This window comes from Thrips palmi, unplaced genomic scaffold, assembly GCF_012932325.1.
Source record: "Thrips palmi isolate BJ-2018 unplaced genomic scaffold, TpBJ-2018v1 HiC_scaffold_2, whole genome shotgun sequence".
Taxonomy (NCBI): domain Eukaryota; kingdom Metazoa; phylum Arthropoda; class Insecta; order Thysanoptera; family Thripidae; genus Thrips; species Thrips palmi.
In genome coordinates, this window is record NW_023144629.1 from 1,687,163 (window position 1) to 1,704,377 (window position 17,215).

General features: G+C 57.4%; 2 protein-coding genes across 2 annotated transcripts; one reads left to right on the forward strand and one right to left on the reverse strand.

Annotated features, from left to right (window-relative positions):
• Positions 1 to 139: 139 nt before the first annotated feature.
• LOC117647101 (vacuolar protein sorting-associated protein 26C) lies at positions 140 to 2,076 on the forward strand. Its single transcript, XM_034388621.1, has 7 exons — positions 140 to 378; positions 477 to 620; positions 712 to 942; positions 1,013 to 1,177; positions 1,288 to 1,384; positions 1,467 to 1,592; positions 1,682 to 2,076. Exons 1-7 carry the CDS (start codon positions 322 to 324, stop codon positions 1,762 to 1,764), a joined length of 903 nt encoding a protein of 300 aa, XP_034244512.1. The 5' UTR covers positions 140 to 321; the 3' UTR covers positions 1,765 to 2,076.
• Positions 2,063 to 16,680, reverse strand: LOC117647335 (the record flags this gene model as incomplete). Its single annotated transcript, XM_034389055.1, has 8 exons — positions 2,063 to 2,819; positions 2,895 to 2,979; positions 3,067 to 3,186; positions 4,662 to 4,838; positions 10,159 to 10,368; positions 11,488 to 11,670; positions 12,478 to 12,581; positions 16,478 to 16,680. Coding segments are annotated over 8 exons (1,257 nt in total), but the record flags the coding sequence as incomplete, so codon positions are not given.
• Positions 16,681 to 17,215: the final 535 nt, after the last annotated feature.

Here is a 17,215-nt window from a genome sequence, read left to right on the forward strand (position 1 = left end):
GGAGTTGCGCCGACGCGACGGTGAGGAGTGAGGATGACAAGTAGAGCGGACACGAACGAACACAAACAGTAAACCTTCCAGCAGCAGCCAACGGGCCAGGCAGGCAGAGCGGCGGGGTCGTTTTCAGCAGCCGAGCCACACACGAGTTTCGCGCCAAAACACTGCCGGTGGCCACTAGGGCGACGCTAGCGCGCTCTAGTGGCGCGGTCCGCCACTCACTGGGAGTCGGCTGCTTTGGCTGTCACTGTCAACAACAGGAGCCGATCCACAACTTTTGCAGTTCTCTTTAATTTGTCAGCCCAAATTTTTGTTGAGGAGAAAATGGCCATACAACTGGATATTAAGTTGAAAAAGCATAACAAAATCTACTCTGAAGGCGTATGTATCCGTAGTGGATTCTGCATCAAAATAACCATTTAACCTCACTCATGGTTCTGTTTATTTTAATATGCTATTATATAAACGTTTGATTGCAGGAAAATGTGAGTGGTGTTCTTGCGATTCTAAGTCAAACAGACTTCAAACACGATGGTATTTCTTTATTGATGGAAGGAACAGTGAATTTACAACTGAGTGCCAAAAATGTCGGAATATTTGAGGCATTTTACAATTCTGTTAAGGTAACTTTGTTATTCTTTCTGACAAGCCTTGCTTCTGAATTGTTTCTTTTCCGTTTGATTCGCATTCATGAATTTTATCCTGATCTTACAGCCGATCCCTTTGGTAACTTCAAGTATAGATTTAGCGATGCCTGGTAAAATTCCAGCAGGGATGACAGATATACCGTTCGAGTTTCCACTGAAGCCACGAAGTGGTCGATCACTGTATGAAACTTATCATGGAGTTTTTGTCAATATTCAATATGTAGTGAAAGCAGATCTGAAGCGATCCTTTCTGAACAAAGACCTCTCAAAATCTCAAGAATTCATAGTGGAATACAAGGTAAGGTATTGCTGTTGTTGACTCTACAGTTTAGTGATATAATTAATATATGCCAATTTTTACCTTTCAGACTGGTATTACAGGTCTGATAACAGCTAAACCAGAACCTATAAACTTTAAAATCAGTCCAGAATCGATCCAGAACATCAAAGATAAAGCAAAGGTCCCTCGCTTCTTGGTGACAGGACACCTTGATTCTGCAACATGCTGCATAGGAAGACCTCTTACAGGAGAGGTAAGTTTTCATAAAATTCATTTCCTCTCGCAGAGTTTTGGCAGCTATTGCTGAACAGTTTTAAGGAAAGCGGATGAGGTGACATGCTATTTGCACCATACTTGTTCCAGCTTGTTGTTGAACGTTGTGAAGTACCAATCAAATCAGTAGAGCTGCAACTTGTTAGAGTTGAAACTTGTGGTTGTGCTGAAGGCTATGCACGAGATGGTAAGGATTCCCATTTTAGCTTGATGACTTATGCTATACTTCAATGTTTTTCATTATTGTAAAAATTCTTTTATTTTACTAGCAACTGAGGTCCAAAATATTCAAATAGGTGAAGGAAACGTTCCTTGTGGGCTTGCTATTCCAATACACATGGTATTTCCCAGACTCTTCACATGTCCTACTTTAATAACAAATAACTTCAAAGTTGGTAAGTGTGAGAATTAGCTATACTACTCCTTTAAATTTTTTAGACAGTTTGTTTGCTATACTGTACTTGTCCTTGTTTCTCTGTTACAGAGTTTGAGGTAAACATTGTCATCGTATTTCAAGATGACCACCTTGTTACTGAAAATTTTCCCATTAGACTTACTAGGTTTTAACCATTCTTCAAGCTAGAAATGTCTGATGTTCTCTTTTGCTCTTTCCTTTTTACCCAAACGTACATTCAAAAATCTAGTCATATACTGAACCCGCAAAAACCTGACTTGGCAAGTTATCATGAGGTGCAACAGATTAGATAATTGTATGAATTTTTATATAGAAAAGAGCAGGGTAAACATGCAATTTGTTTTAGATGATTATGAAGACGTTTTGTACTTTTAATTATTTTCTTTATTCTACTATTATTTACATGTTTTGGTTTAGAATCTATATAGCTGTTTAAATAATCAATAAATATTTTTACTGTTGTTTCTATTTGTTTTATTTCACTGTTGTAAGGCGAAAGATGTTTTTTAAAATAACTGATGCTTCAGTCTATCAATTTCCATAGGTCATTGAATGTTACTCTAGGTATAAAATTAATGTCAGATATAAAATGATGCCTTATTTGCTTCAACTTATTTTTTCTTCAGATCAAAGTTTGGAGAGTTAACATTATTGCTAGCATAAATGGAACTAAGTTCTTCATTGCTACAATACTCTCTCCACATTGCTACTCTCAAACTATTCTACTGTGTTTTCATCCATGCTAAAATGTGAAATGGGATTGACACTCAATTGACAAGAACAACTTTTGAGAATTGAACAAAATCACTGCTTTTCCCTTGTCACACCTATAAACATTACAGGCAAAAGCTACTGGCCTGTTTGCAAATTTGGCGCAGTAAATAAGTAAGACATTTAAAACAAATACTTAAATGAATGTGACATTGTAAAATAAAAACACATGAAGGAAATACTTTTCCATGGGAGAAGTACCTCACTCATTGACAGTCTTAATTGCTTACAAGCTAAGAAATTAAAGGCCTAACAAGGCAGTCAACACCGTGCATCTGCAACTACATCCTCAGCACCATTAGCTATAACTGTTGGGATGTCAGTTGTATTTTCCTCCAGTGCATTTTCCGTCTCCCCAACTTTGGTTTCTTTAATTGATCCATTAGTCTTGACGATGGCTGCTCTTTCTTCATCTTCAGCACACTTCTTCTGGTTCCTGGAAACGGGACATTAAAAAATTAAAAAGGCTCCAACGTGACACAAATTCAAATTAGGGGTCGTGAGACATTACCTCTTTCTCAACATGAAGAGCACATAGAGTACTACTGCATTTCCAACAAACAGCATTGCCATGATGACTGTTGGGACAATGACACCTGCAGGAAGATGATGTCATGTGTATTAACCAGCAGCACAAAATACGATCTCAGACATTTAATTTTCAACCGGTAAAAGTCACTTACGAGACACAGTGTCGTTGTCGCCACCGTCGCTTGCTGCCATTTTGATTTTGGTGTTGTTCCCGTCGGAAAATGTCCAGGAATCGAAGTCTCCCTTCTTCCAGGCAGATGTCAACGAAACGTCTGCAAAAGAAGAGAACAGACTGAACCGTGTGACGTCATTGTCATTCATTCCCCCTTCCCCTCCCCCTCCAAGGTTCAAGGTTGGACTTCCACGGTGCGAATTCTGGCGCGACTCCAGAACTGTGCTCGGCGGAAACGGACAAAAAGAGGACAGGACGACTACTTACTGACGCAGGGGGCGAGGGTGTCGTTCCACGTGTTGCCGTGCTCGCAGAGCAGGGTGCGCGCGCGTCGCTCGGCCGAAACGGACAAAAAGAGGACAGGACGACTACTTACTGACGCAGGGGGCGAGGGTGTCGTTCCACGTGTTGCCGTGCTCGCAGAGCAGGGTGCGCGCGCGTCGCTCGGCCGAAACGGACAAAAAGAGGACAGGACGACTACTTACTGACGCAGGGGGCGAGGGTGTCGTTCCACGTGTTGCCGTGCTCGCAGAGCAGGGTGCGCGCGCGTCGCTCGGCCGAAACGGACAAAAAGAGGACAGGACGACTACTTACTGACGCAGGGGGCGAGGGTGTCGTTCCACGTGTTGCCGTGCTCGCAGAGCAGGGTGCGCGCGCGTCGCTCGGCCGAAACGGACAAAAAGAGGACAGGACGACTACTTACTGACGCAGGGGGCGAGGGTGTCGTTCCACGTGTTGCCGTGCTCGCAGAGCAGGGTGCGCGCGCGTCGCTCGGCCGAAACGGACAAAAAGAGGACAGGACGACTACTTACTGACGCAGGGGGCGAGGGTGTCGTTCCACGTGTTGCCGTGCTCGCAGAGCAGGGTGCGCGCGCGTCGCTCGGCCGAAACGGACAAAAAGAGGACAGGACGACTACTTACTGACGCAGGGGGCGAGGGTGTCGTTCCACGTGTTGCCGTGCTCGCAGAGCAGGGTGCGCGCGCGTCGCTCGGCCGAAACGGACAAAAAGAGGACAGGACGACTACTTACTGACGCAGGGGGCGAGGGTGTCGTTCCACGTGTTGCCGTGCTCGCAGAGCAGGGTGCGCGCGCGTCGCTCGGCCGAAACGGACAAAAAGAGGACAGGACGACTACTTACTGACGCAGGGGGCGAGGGTGTCGTTCCACGTGTTGCCGTGCTCGCAGAGCAGGGTGCGCGCGCGTCGCTCGGCCGAAACGGACAAAAAGAGGACAGGACGACTACTTACTGACGCAGGGGGCGAGGGTGTCGTTCCACGTGTTGCCGTGCTCGCAGAGCAGGGTGCGCGCGCGTCGCTCGGCCGAAACGGACAAAAAGAGGACAGGACGACTACTTACTGACGCAGGGGGCGAGGGTGTCGTTCCACGTGTTGCCGTGCTCGCAGAGCAGGGTGCGCGCGCGTCGCTCGGCCGAAACGGACAAAAAGAGGACAGGACGACTACTTACTGACGCAGGGGGCGAGGGTGTCGTTCCACGTGTTGCCGTGCTCGCAGAGCAGGGTGCGCGCGCGTCGCTCGGCCGAAACGGACAAAAAGAGGACAGGACGACTACTTACTGACGCAGGGGGCGAGGGTGTCGTTCCACGTGTTGCCGTGCTCGCAGAGCAGGGTGCGCGCGCGTCGCTCGGTGTCCTTGAACACGTATCCGACGCTGCACATGTACCACGCGGCGGTGGCGTTGTGGTGCTCCAGGTAGCCGTCGACGGGCGTGGGTAAGGTGGGGCAGCCCACGGCTGGAACACACAAATCGTCTCTATTAGATGCAATGACCGGGAATCTTCGCCGAAACTTTACAGCAGTCGCAGCAGACTGGTTCACTACGCCACTGATCCGACAGCTCCGACAGGTGGAGGAGAAAAAGGCGTCGGAAAGAGAGCGGGCGGAACGCCGTGGAACGCCGCCACACGTGGCGCCGGTATATTTAGCACGTGCAGCCCCCTTCCCCTCCGACAAGCCCCTCCCCCTTCCCCCGCCGTCGGTGGAGTCGCGGCTTCCAAAACCGGCCAGTCCCGTTCGAAAGGCCCAAAATTTTGGCAAGACTGCTCCCCTATGCTGGTCTCCAGCGCCGCTGGACCTCACCGAAGTTGGACTTCGAACGCAGGGAAGGCCTGCCTGGGCCATCACCAAGTCCAGTGCTGCCACATGAAAAATTCCCGCGATATACTAAGCTACCAACTTCAGAACGAGAATATTGATCGACTCCAGATTTCATCCAGTGTGTTCCCTTTGTAGCGAAATTAACTTGGCAATTTGCGCGGAGGGTTGGCAACATTTCTGCTGGGCTCCACAGAGAAGGGCGAGAGCGCCGCGCCGCTTCGCAGCGCCCTTTTCAGCAGAGTGGCGCGTTCCTCCCGCCCATATTGCCACTAATGAGGCTGGCGAGCCACTCGGCGACGACGGCAGCGCCACGGCACACACGCGGCGGCGGCGCGAACCTCGCAGCTCGGCCGCTGAAGCGCCATGAAGTGCCATGAAGCGCCGAAGCACAGTGGGCCAGAAGCCGGTGGAGGCGGCCAAAACTCTAGACGCGTTTTGAGCTCCAGAGTAGCTAAACAGACTTCGAAACGAACGTGTGACCCCATCAATGGATTCCTCGTCCGGAGAGCAATCCATTGGTGGGGTCACACGTTCGGTTCGAGTCCTGCTTTGCGACTCTGGAGCTCAAAACGCGTCCAGAGTTTTGGCCGCCTCCACCGGCTTCTGGCCCACTGTGCGAAGGCGAGGTCGGCCAAGCCGAACGCACGCGCTGCTGAATGCTCTATCTTCGAACCGCTTCAAACAAATCCGCCGCCTGTCCTGTCGGCGCCTGGCGGCCCTGGCGGTGGTGGCGGGCTATCGGGCAGGCATGCCGCGCCGCGTGCCGTTCCTATCGCCAGCCATTAGAATAATAAAGCCAACTAATCGGAGCGGCGTGCTCTTGTTTTCCCCATTCAAAGCCAAATCCAGGGGCCGATGCCGGCCGATACGGAGGGAGCGCCGCTAGATCGCGCATCGGTCAGCGTGTTGTGATGTCAAGCCAATATCTCGACAGCCGGCGGACTGTCTCTCTCACGGAGCGCCCCACAGTGGGCCAGAAGACCGGTGGAGGCGGCCAAAACTCTAGACGCGTTTTGAGCTCCAGAGTCGCTAAACAGGGCTCGAACCGAGCGTGTGACCCCATCAATGGATTCCTCGTTTGAAGAGCAATCCATTGGTGGGGTCACACGTTCGGTTCGAGTCCTGTTTAGCGACTCTGGAGCTCAAAACGCGTCTAGAGTTTTGGCCGCCTCCACCGGTCTTCTGGCCCACTGTACGCCCCGTGAGTGCGAGAGAGACAGAATGACTCGGAATCGGCCTGCGGGGATTAGCGCCGTCAAAGCGCGGCGCGGGCCACCTGCTGACGGCGGTCCTTCGGGAATGGGATCGCCCCGGATTATCCCCGGGGCGGCGGGGGAGCAGGGGCAGGCGGGGGGCAGGCAGGGTCCCGCGGGAACAGCGCGAACAACGCGAACCGCCCTCGCAACATCCCGCTCGCGCATTACCCGCTCGGCTGCTCGCTCTGCGAAGCAAAGTGGAGAGCCCCGAGGGGCCTGCCGCACAGTGGGCCAGAAGCCAGTGGAGGCGGACAAAACTCTAGACGCGTTTTGAGCTCCATAGTCGCTACATGGGACTCGAACCGAACCCCACAGATCTACCCCTCCCTCCCTCCCTGGTCAGACGGCGAGACGGTCAGGCTGCCCCGACCAATAGCAGCCCGCGGCTTGCCTGGGTCACGCTGCGCCCTGCGGCCCTGCGCCCCCTGGGGCAGCACGGGGCAGCACGGGGCAGCACGGGTCACTCCGGGGGGCGTCACCAAGCCGCGTGCAAACAAAAACCAGCCCCGCCGCGCGCGCCGCGCCACCCCTGTCGACTGATTCCGAGGGTCGCCGTCGTCGCTCTGTCTCTCTCGCACCTATACGGGACGCCCCACGAGTGCGAGAGAGACAGAGCGACGACGGCGACCCTCGGAATCAGTCGACTGGAGAGGGTGACCTCGCCGACGCGAAGGTCGCGGCGGTTCGAGGACCCAGCGGTCCGGCGGGGCGGGGCGGCCGGGGTGGCGGAGTAAAGTCACGAAATTTACAGGCCACCCCCCGGGCCGGCGCGGAGGGCCTGGCCGCCCTGGCGTCGACCCTGTCGACAGCCACGTAACGGCCCTACGGCCACTGTGGCGCCGGCGTAGGGCGGGCTGGGGGAGGGCAGGGCCGGCAGGGCCGGGGGGTGGGATAGGGCTAGAAAAGGGCGTCGGGGAGAGAGTTCGGTCTTCGGTCCAGGGAGGGGAGGGAACGACCTGGCGAGGATAAAAGGCAGACGGCCAGAGACTGCCAGATACCCCGCGAGGAAAACGGGCGCTGTCTCTCTCGCGCGCATACGGGGCGCCCTATAAGTGCGAGAGAGAGGAGAGAGAGAGAGGAGAGAGAAAGAGAGAGAGAGAGAGAGAGAGAGAGAGAGAGAGAGAGAGGAGAGAGAAGAGAGAGAGAGAGAGAGAGGGGGGGGGGACACCAAGTGGGCACCGGCGCCCGCATTGCCCACGGAGTGGGCCGACGCCGACCTTCCCACGGCCCCGTCCATGGGCTGTCAATGCTGTCAATGCGCTCAACGAGCCGGCAGACTGATTTCGAAGCGTCAAGTCGCCTCTCTGTCGCACGCACGGGGCGTCCCGGCGTCCCCTGGGGGTGCGAGAGAACGACTCTTTGGAGTACACTGGCCTTTAGGACTCTAGAGTACACAAGTCGGTGGGCAAGCTACGCCCTTGGTCAACCGCCACTTGGATGAATCCTTCGCTAACATGAATCAGACGACCATTCGGACTGCATTGGCGAGCAGTGCAGTGGGAGCCACCAACCGGCGGAAAAGGTGCATCGGTTTGCATAACACGCCACGCGAGTCTCGGGTAGCACGGTAGGTAGCACGCCGGACAGACCAGAGTGTGACTGCACTGGCGCCAATCAGCACCCCCCCCCCCTCTTTCCGGCCGCCGTTCGCACCTCGCGTCCAGGATCACCACGTGCGCGCCAAGAGGGCCCACGCCAAGCCGACGGAGTCCCACCTCTACGGACACGACGACGGTGGGTTCAATGGAAAACGCAAATACGCGAGCACACAGTCGCACACACACGCGGTTCGGGTCCCACGCGAGCGTCTCGCGGCGACGGCGGGGACCTGCTTGGGATACATGAGGCCCCCTCGCCTCGTCGCGAAGGGTATATAAAACGGAAACTGCCAGGCAGGTAGGCAACCGGTGGAATCCATACGCAAGGCTCACGTCGACGCACCGCGACGCATGAGACATACGCACACGAACACACATCGCTCTCACACACACACACCTCGCTGGGCGGGACGGTAATCCTTGGCGGGGCGAGGACGGGAAGGGTTATGTCGTCCACGAGGAGGGACTGCAACTCCTCGAACGCGACGCCCGGCGTGTCCGCAGTCTCCGGCCGAAGCAGCCGACGCGCGACACACTGTGTGCCTTGACTTCGCCTCTCGGAGTGCCGGCAGCAACTAGCGAAGCGAAGAGAAGAAGAGAGCGAGGCGAAGCGCTTGCCGCCGTCGCGTCGCGCACCACGACGCCGCCGCCATGCCGCGGGACGGGAGCCGCGGGGGTAGCGGCAGGGCGGGGAGGGGGGGGGGGAGGGAGTCCGTTGTAGTCGCGGCTGCGCGGGCTGCGCGCGCCGCCACCCCACACACCGTCCCCTCCCCTCCCCGCCTCCTTTCCCCGCTCCCCACTCCCGACGACGTAATAGCTGGACGAATGCGGGGGAGGAGGAGGCAGAGGGAGAGGCAGGGAGGAACACGACAGACACACCGTGAACCGCGAAGACGCCGCGAAGACGCAGACGACTCGAGGGAAACGGACGGACTCGGACCGCAGGGAGCCACGTGGGAGACACGTGGGAGAGAGAGAGAAAGAAAGAGAGACCGCGGGTCGCAAGTGGCAGTCGCTGAAGGACGGGCCCCGCGAGCAAATACGCCACCAAGCTGACGTTCTTCTCTTGACACGGTTTCGTTCACATACGATGCAGTGCCTGCCGAAGAGCGAGCGGTTCGATTCCCTGTCTCTCTCCCACACTTACGCAGAGCGCCGTGAGTGCGACAGAGAACACGAAACTAACGAGAGTGCGCGGCTTATCATTGAAGAGCGCGGCCAGTGGGGCAGCCGGGCACAACAATGTCGAAGGCCGTGCCGTGCCACAACGCCCGCTACATTGTAGCACCACACTTTGGAGCTTTTATCCACTTTTATCTCTCTCGCTTTCGGTGGTGTGAGCTTTCGCCGGCTTTCGCACAGGGCGGTCGGTGATTGCGATTATATGCACTACTATCGCGATTGCGTTAGCGTTTCAGTTCACCGTGCCTGCTGCAAAATTTAAAGATCCCCCAACTTTCGAGCCTGGCCACCCTGCTGAGAGGAGATTAGCAACGTGATTATGTCTGTTTGGACCGGGACGTCGACTCGAGCGGCTAGAGGCAAGCACTCGGTAATCCGCCACACGTTCTGATAACGTCAACGCCCGTCCGTCCGTCCGTCCGGGCTGCAACGCCTGCAACTCTGAGCGAGTCCTCCATTCCGATTTTTTGGCCGCCAACTGCCGGCCCGGCGGCGCGGATACCCCGTGCTGCCGGCTCGTAGCGTCGGCGATACCCCTCGCGCCGGCGCGCCGGCCGCACACGCGACTCCTCGCGCTCGGCGTCTTCGCCCGTTCCGTTTGAACTCTCATCCTAATTTTGACGATTTTGACGTTGAATTCTCGTTGCCCGTCGGCCTGGTGTTGACTGTTCGACGTCTGGGTGCTTGGCGGTCCCCTGATTCCTTTATGGCACGATGCCTTCGTTGTAATCTCGAGGAGCGGGGCCATCTTCTTGATCCGCGGCGATGCGCGCGCGGACTGGCCAAAGGGTACCGAGCATCTTCGACAAGAGCACTGTACCAGCCGATTGAAATCTCCCAGCGAGCGTTGGTTGATCCCAACTCGATTTTCTCCGCGCTATGATATCCGCTCCTCCGATGGCGGTAACCGTAAACCTTACCTTTGTAGTGGATGAGGACGCCGCGGGAGGGGAAGGCGTTCTCGGAGCGCGTCGTCAGGTTCACGTCGAGGGCGCCGTGCTCGGACTCCACCTCCAGGTCGTCGTCCCGGTCTCCGCACTCGTGCACCAGGTCGGCGTTGGCGGCGCCGTCATCCGAGCCCTCTCGCACCGACAGCGCGTCCACGCAGTCCTCGTCGCCGTCCGTGCGCGCTGCGGACACCACAACGTGACAGCCTCTCGCACTCCCACGGCACGCCCCATGAGTGCGAGAGAGACAGAGCGACCAAGGCGCCTGCAGACGGCGAGGCGGGCCGCCCAGCGCACGCCCGCGTCGGAGGGGATGCCTACCCTGCGGGCGTTGAGCCAAGGCGGCAGGTCACCGCCACACCCGCACAGTGGGCCAGAAGACCGGTGGAGGCGGCCACTCTAGACGCGTTTTGAGCTCCAGAGTCGCTAAACAGGACTCAAACTGAACGTGTGACCCCACCAATGGATTGCTCTCCGAACGAGGAATCCATTGGTGGGGTCACACGTTCGATTCGAGTCCCATTTAGCGACTCTGGAGCTCAAAACGCGTCTAAAGTTTTGGCCGCCTCCACCAGTCTTCTGGCCCACTGTGACTCGCAGCAGTAATGGGAGGGCGAATCGTGTTAAAGGTTACGGCACGACACATCGTCAACGCGCCGTCAACATAAAACGCGACGCCTTCTGTCTCTCTCGCACCCATTGGCAGTCCATAAAGCGCGTCACGGACAGAGCCATGAAACGCTGACAAGGCGAGTGACGACACGATCGAGCCTGAGGCCCGCCGCGTCGCGTCGCCGCAGAGAGACCAACCCCTGCGGACGTCACTTCTGCGACTTTCGAAGGCAGAAGTCTTTCACTCTCTGCGGCGCCGCGCCAGAAAGGCCAGCTCCGCAGGGAGCTCCGAGCACTAGCAGCACTTCGGAAGCGAACGAAAGCGTTTCGAGAGAGGAGCCGACCTCGACCGCCAGCCCGAGCGGACACAGAGAGCGCGGACGGAGGCACAGTGGGCCAGAAGACCGGTGGAGGCGGCCAAAACTCTAGACGCGTTTTGAGCTCCAGAGCCCCTAAACGGGTCTCGAAACACACGTGTGACCCCACCAATGGATTCCTCGTTCGGAGAGCAATCCATTGGTGGGGTCACACGTTTGATTCGAGGGCCATTTAGCGACTCTGGAGCTCAAAACGCGTCTAGAGTTTTGGCCGCCTCCACCGGTCTTCTGGCCCACTGTGAGGGGCACTCGACACCGAATAGCAAAGCAAAGGCCAAAGCCAAAGGGCCGAAGGCTGGAAGGCAGTGCTCACCTCGAAGGGACAGGTCCAGCACCCGCAGCAGCAGACGCTGGCCGCGGTTCGCGCGCAGTCGCCACAGGCACGCGCTCTGGCCCACCGTGATGGTGGGGTAGCCCGGGGACTGCAGGAAGCCCTCGCCCTCCTCCGTGGTCGTCACCTCCGCGCTGGAGCTGCAGTAGCGGTGCATGTGGGAGCCTGCAACGAGAGGTTGTTAAAGTATGTGCTAAGTAGCACTCAGTCAGTACACACATAGGTTTTCAGCCGAGCCTGATGTGCTGGCTGATGTTGGCAACCCTTCCGACACTGTTTACAAGGCAGGATTTTTAACACTGTCCCAAAGGCGCGACGGAGGATGCTTGAAGGAGAGATTGAGCGAAGCGAAATGGGAGACGAGTTCCTTTCGGGGACGATGGAGACGACGACGCGGCTCCGTCCTGGGATTGAAAAAGAAGGGGGAGGGGGCAGCATTTTGGAACGCACTTGCGCTGAACGTCGTTTCGTGTCGGGAGAGACAAATATTGGAGGAACGTGCAAAAGGCGCGGGTCGGGGGGTGAAAGGGGAGGGGTGGGGGCTGGAGTGATACACTGATGTGTTGGCTGAAGGGGGCGGAGTGGGGCTGGAGTGATACACTGGCGTGCGGGGCGCGGGGTGCGGGTGGAAGGGGGTAGAAGTGACACACTGCGACGCGTTGGTTCAGCGCAGGGCTCATTCCGAACTGTGTCGCTCTTGTCTCTCTCGCACTCATGGGGCGTTCCGTAGGGATGCGAGACAGGGAGAGAGAGAGAGAGAGAGAGAGAGAGAGAGAGAGAGAGAGAGAGAGAGAGAGAGAGAGAGAGGAGAGAGAGCACTGTTCGGAGTCACCCTCCAGGGGTAAGAGTGAGGGCGTTCAGTGTCCAGGCAGGAGGCCCCAAGCGACTCGGACGGGTCGAGGCTCCAGCGGGGCTGCTGCGTTTCTCCAGCACTTCCAGCTCTTCTCCAGTCGCCTCGGCCGCCACACTCACCACTCACGCACGCGTACTTGATATGCACCAGGCCGGGCCCCCAGTCCGCGCTGGAAGGTAGGTCGGTGTTGAGGATGAAGCTGCAGTAGTTCTGGCCGGAGCACCTGCAGGCACAGAAACCCACCGCAAAGGTCAAAATTTCGAGATTTTCGATTTTCTTGAAGCAGTTAGTTCTGAGCGATTAGCCATCAATCAGTGGGCGAAACATAAAAGTCATTTTAGCAGGCGCAAACACTAAAACGTTTGTGTATTTTCTCTATCTACCTGTCTATCAAACAAATGTCACAGGTTACTGTATTTCGACCCGCCCTGGACGTCGTCCTGGACGTCCTCCAAAACAGTCCGGCCGCCAACCCCCGTGGGGCACGCACTGTAAGGCCTGCCGGGCGCACATGCACGCACAGTGGGCCAGAAGACCGGTGGAGGCGGCCAAAACTCTAGACGCGTTTTGAGCTCCAGAGTCGCTAAACGGGACTCGAACCACATGTGTGACCCCACCAATGGATTCCTCGTTCGGAGAGCAATCCATTGGTGGGGTCACACGTTCGATTCGAGTCCCATGTAGCGACTCTGGAGCACAAAACGCGTCTAGAGTTTTGGCCGCCTCCACCGGTCTTCTGGCCCACTGTGGCACGCCTCGCCCTGGCTCGCCCCGCGCCATGCACGTCCCCGTCGTGGATGTCGTCGATGACGATGCATCGATAGGCTGGATGGGGCGGCCAATACCCCTCCCCCTCCCCGCTGCGGCGTTTCCGGTGCGGCGAACCAGATCCGGCTCGGCCTGTAACTCTGCAGTAGCCGTCCCCGAGGGATCCATGGCGGCGCACCGCATGCGGTGTGGGTGTCGGTACCGTCCGCCCCCCCGGGCGAATCCACGGCCGCAGTCCATTTGATTCCCTCTGTATCGCGACACGCGTCGGGGAGGATACATATTGTGCGGTCGGGGCTGCGGCCGCGCCACGCCGCGCCACGCCACGCCACGCCACGCCAGGCACGGAAGTTAATGGGTCGAGTATGATAAGTTGCCGGGGCCGCGGGGTCAGCGTCGCGTGCCGGCAGTGCCGGCAGTGCCACCAGTGCGCAGCAATACCACGCTCTGTATATCGAAAGGCTATCGATGGCTCCCCCCCCCCCTTCCACTTCCACCCCTCCGCACCGCACCCTCCTGGCCGCCGACCGATTCCGTTTTCCTTCCCAGAAAGCTGGAAATAGACGGGCCGGGTGCCCTTGCAGGCCGTGCAGGCCGTGCAGGCCTTGCACCAAGGTACGTAGGCCCCACTTAATGCAGTCCGGATAACGCACGCAAGGGGGGGGGGCGTCCTCGCTTTCGGGGAAGAATGTGGTGCGCCCCGCGGACAGAAAGACAGACAGAGAGACAGACAGAAAGACAGACAGACAGACTGACTGACTTCGGCCGAAAGGAAGGGAAGGATGCGGTGGCGTGGTTGTGCTGGCACGCTGGCACGGACAGGGGTAGATTGGCGCAATAGTGGCTGTGTAATAGTAGCGGGGTTAGGGCGCCGCCTCGGCCGTCTCGCATGACGTCCAGGTGTCCGTCCAGGGCCGTCAGGGGGAGAGGGGGCGATGAATGGCGATGTCCCCTGTCTGATAGACCGCGCGCGTGTGTGTGTATGTGTGTGTGTGTGTGTGTGTGTGATGTGTCGGGGAAAGGGGCGGTGGCGGCATCGTCCAGGGTGACTCGCGTAATTCGTGAGGAACACGCGTTTCGACGGATAATAATCCCTCCCCGTCCCCCCGATGGCCGTCAATGGCTCATCGCCGAGCCGAGGACGGCACTGCCGAAGAGTAACTGTCGTCCGCCGTCGTCTTGGTGGTGATGGATGGGCCGACGGCCCGCGAAGGCTAAATGGATATTGGCCGAATCCCTGGCCGTCGCCCTGCCGTCGCCTGGCGTTGCGTTTCCCCGTCTCCGAATGCGAGGGCTCGGGAGACTGATTCCGAACGGCGCCTCTCTCTCTCTCTCTCTCTCTCTCTCTCTCTCTCTACTCACTCTCGTGGGGCACTCCGTAGGGGGTGGGAGGGAGACGGAGCGGCGGGGGAACTGTTCGGAATCAGCCTGCTGGAGGGGCCCAGTGACAGGACGCGACAGTTTTTGAAACGCGCGCGCCGCGTCTCTCCTTTTTGGCGTCCCTCAAACTTCTTTCTCCCTCTCTCTAGCCAGCCTCGCGGTGGCAGGGAGCGAGCGCACACAGCCGCGACAACAAGAAAGTTTTCCGTCTCTGACGATTCGAAAATATTCACGGTTGTGACACTTGGCGGATGTTAGAGTCACAGGGGATGTCTTGTCTGTGTTCGTCGGGAAACTCGAGGAAGAAACTGGTAACTGGTTCTGTAAAGTTACGCCCCGTCCCTATCCCCGTGAATACAATTCCCCGGTCCATGCTGTTTCTTCACTGTGTTTCCGTACTTTCTCTCTTCCCCCTATTTGAAAGCCTCATAACGACCCCTTGCCCAGGTTGACAGGGGACTTTAAGGTGCTCAATACACGCACACGCCAGAGAAAGGGGTGGCCCCTCTTGTTGTTGTTGTTTCACGACGATGATGATGACGATGTTGTTGTTGTTGTTGACGTCGTTGCGTCATTCTCCAAGCCTTCTTTAGGCGCCCGGAGTGACTGTTCTCCGTTCTCGGTGCCCGAGTCGGTGCCGCAGGGTGACTCATTGCAGTAGCGCCACACTTGGCGGGTTTCTATCGCCACGGCGTCGTCGCCGGCCCTGCTGGAACGCCGCACGCCGCCAACCTAACCTAACTACAGTCAACCCAACATAACCCAACTATGGTCAACGTGTCCTAAGTACAGTCAACCGAACATCACCTAACTATAGCCAACCTAAGCTAAGCACAGTCGACCTAACATAACCTAACTATGGTCAACCTAACCTAGCTATAGTCAACCTAACATGACCTAACTACAGCCAACCTAACCTAAGCACAGTCAACCTAACATAACCTAACTATAGCCAACCTAAGCTAAGCACAGTCGACCTAACATAACCTAACTATGGTCAACCTAACCTAACTACAGCCAATCTCACCCCAGCCGGCCCCCAAGTCCCTAATTCGGTAATGGGCGCGTGCCGCCGCGTGCCGCGGCATCGGAAAGCGATTGTCGGCGCCCCCATTGCCCATTGTCCGCTCCTGACCTTTCCCACCGCAGCGCTAGTGCGGCTAGCGTGCCAGCCACGCCACTGCGCGATAAATTAATCAGTCATCGCAGCGAGGACGTCATTGATCTGCTGGGCTGACTCGGGGAGCACAGTAAGTACGTAAGTACACCCCGAATTGTCTCAGCCACAACAATGTGCCCGGCACCTCGGGCAGTATTTCATTCCGCAGGGGTTGGTACAGCGTAACTCGAACAGCCAATAATCGTATGGCATGTGGACCCGCACGCTATGACAACTCGGAACACCGAGCGTCTGGTGTTAGTACTGCTATTGCGCCGTGACAAATACACCCCGATCGAAAGTGGCGCCCCACATTCGCGTCGAAAAGTGTACTGGTTCGAACTTGGCTCCTTTCGGTTCGGTGACCTTCAGACTGACACGCAGCCATGATCCGCACGGCATTTGGACAGAAAGCGGACTGTACGTCAGTCAGTCAGTGAGTCAGACAGAAAGGCAGGCAGGCAGCCAGCCGTCTGATTCCGAACACTGCTTCGTCACTGTCTCTCTCGCACCCCTGCGGACCACCCCATGAGTAAGAGAGAGACAGAGCCACGAAAGCAGTGCTCGGAATCAGACGGCAGGCAGTGCAGTGGGACGAAGACAGACGTGTTGGCGAGCGTCTTGGGCCGCGGCGGGTTGCCTCTGGTTGCCCATCGACCCCGGCGTGGGCGTGTGCCTCTGCTAGCTGGGGCCGGCCGGCCGGGCGGCTGGAGCGGGCTGTGCAAGGGTTACCCTACCCCTCGGCCGTTGGGTTAGCCTGGCCTGCATATTGAATGCGGATCACGAGATTGGCTTTGGTACTGTTGGCTCACCGGTGGTTGACGCCGGCCCGGATGGTCCTGGGCCCGTCGCTGGTGTGGTTGGCGCCGCAGGTGCGGTTCGCGCCGAGGAAGATGGAGGCCGCGTCCCTGGCCGAGAAGGACGCCTCCAGGATGGCGATGGTGGCCGCGCTGGAGGCGGCGCCGCCGTTGCCGCTCGCCTCGAGGGGGTCCGCCTCGGACGCGTGCTGCAGCGCGCCCTGCTTCGGCCGGACCAGCGGCGCGGCCGCGGCCACGGCGCCGTCGTTGTGGCGACAGCTGAGGCGGAAGGGCTGGTCAGGGCAGCCCCACTCCTCCATGATCTCTGCGGGCAGAGTGGACGCCAGTGAGGAGGGTCAAGCCAAGTCACGCACAGTGGGCCAGAAGACCGGTGGAGGCGGCCAAAACTGTGGACGCGTTTTGAGCTCCAGAGTCGCTAAACAGGACTCGAAGCGAGCGTGTGACCCCACCAATGGATTCCTCGTTCGGAGAGCAATCCATTGGTGGGGTCACACGTTCGGTTCGAGGCCTATTTAGCGACTCTAGAGCTCAAAATGCGTTTAGGGTTTTGGCCGCCTCCACTGGTCTTCTGGCCCACTGTGTCACGGAGCCGCGCCAAATCCTCGCCCTGAGTTATGGACATGCCCTCACCTATGTCGGCGACGCAGCCCCCCGCCAGCAAGGCCAGCAATATGGGCGTCCAGGGCGCCGCGCGGGCCGCCGGCATGGTGTGGGCGGCGGGGCGGCGTCACG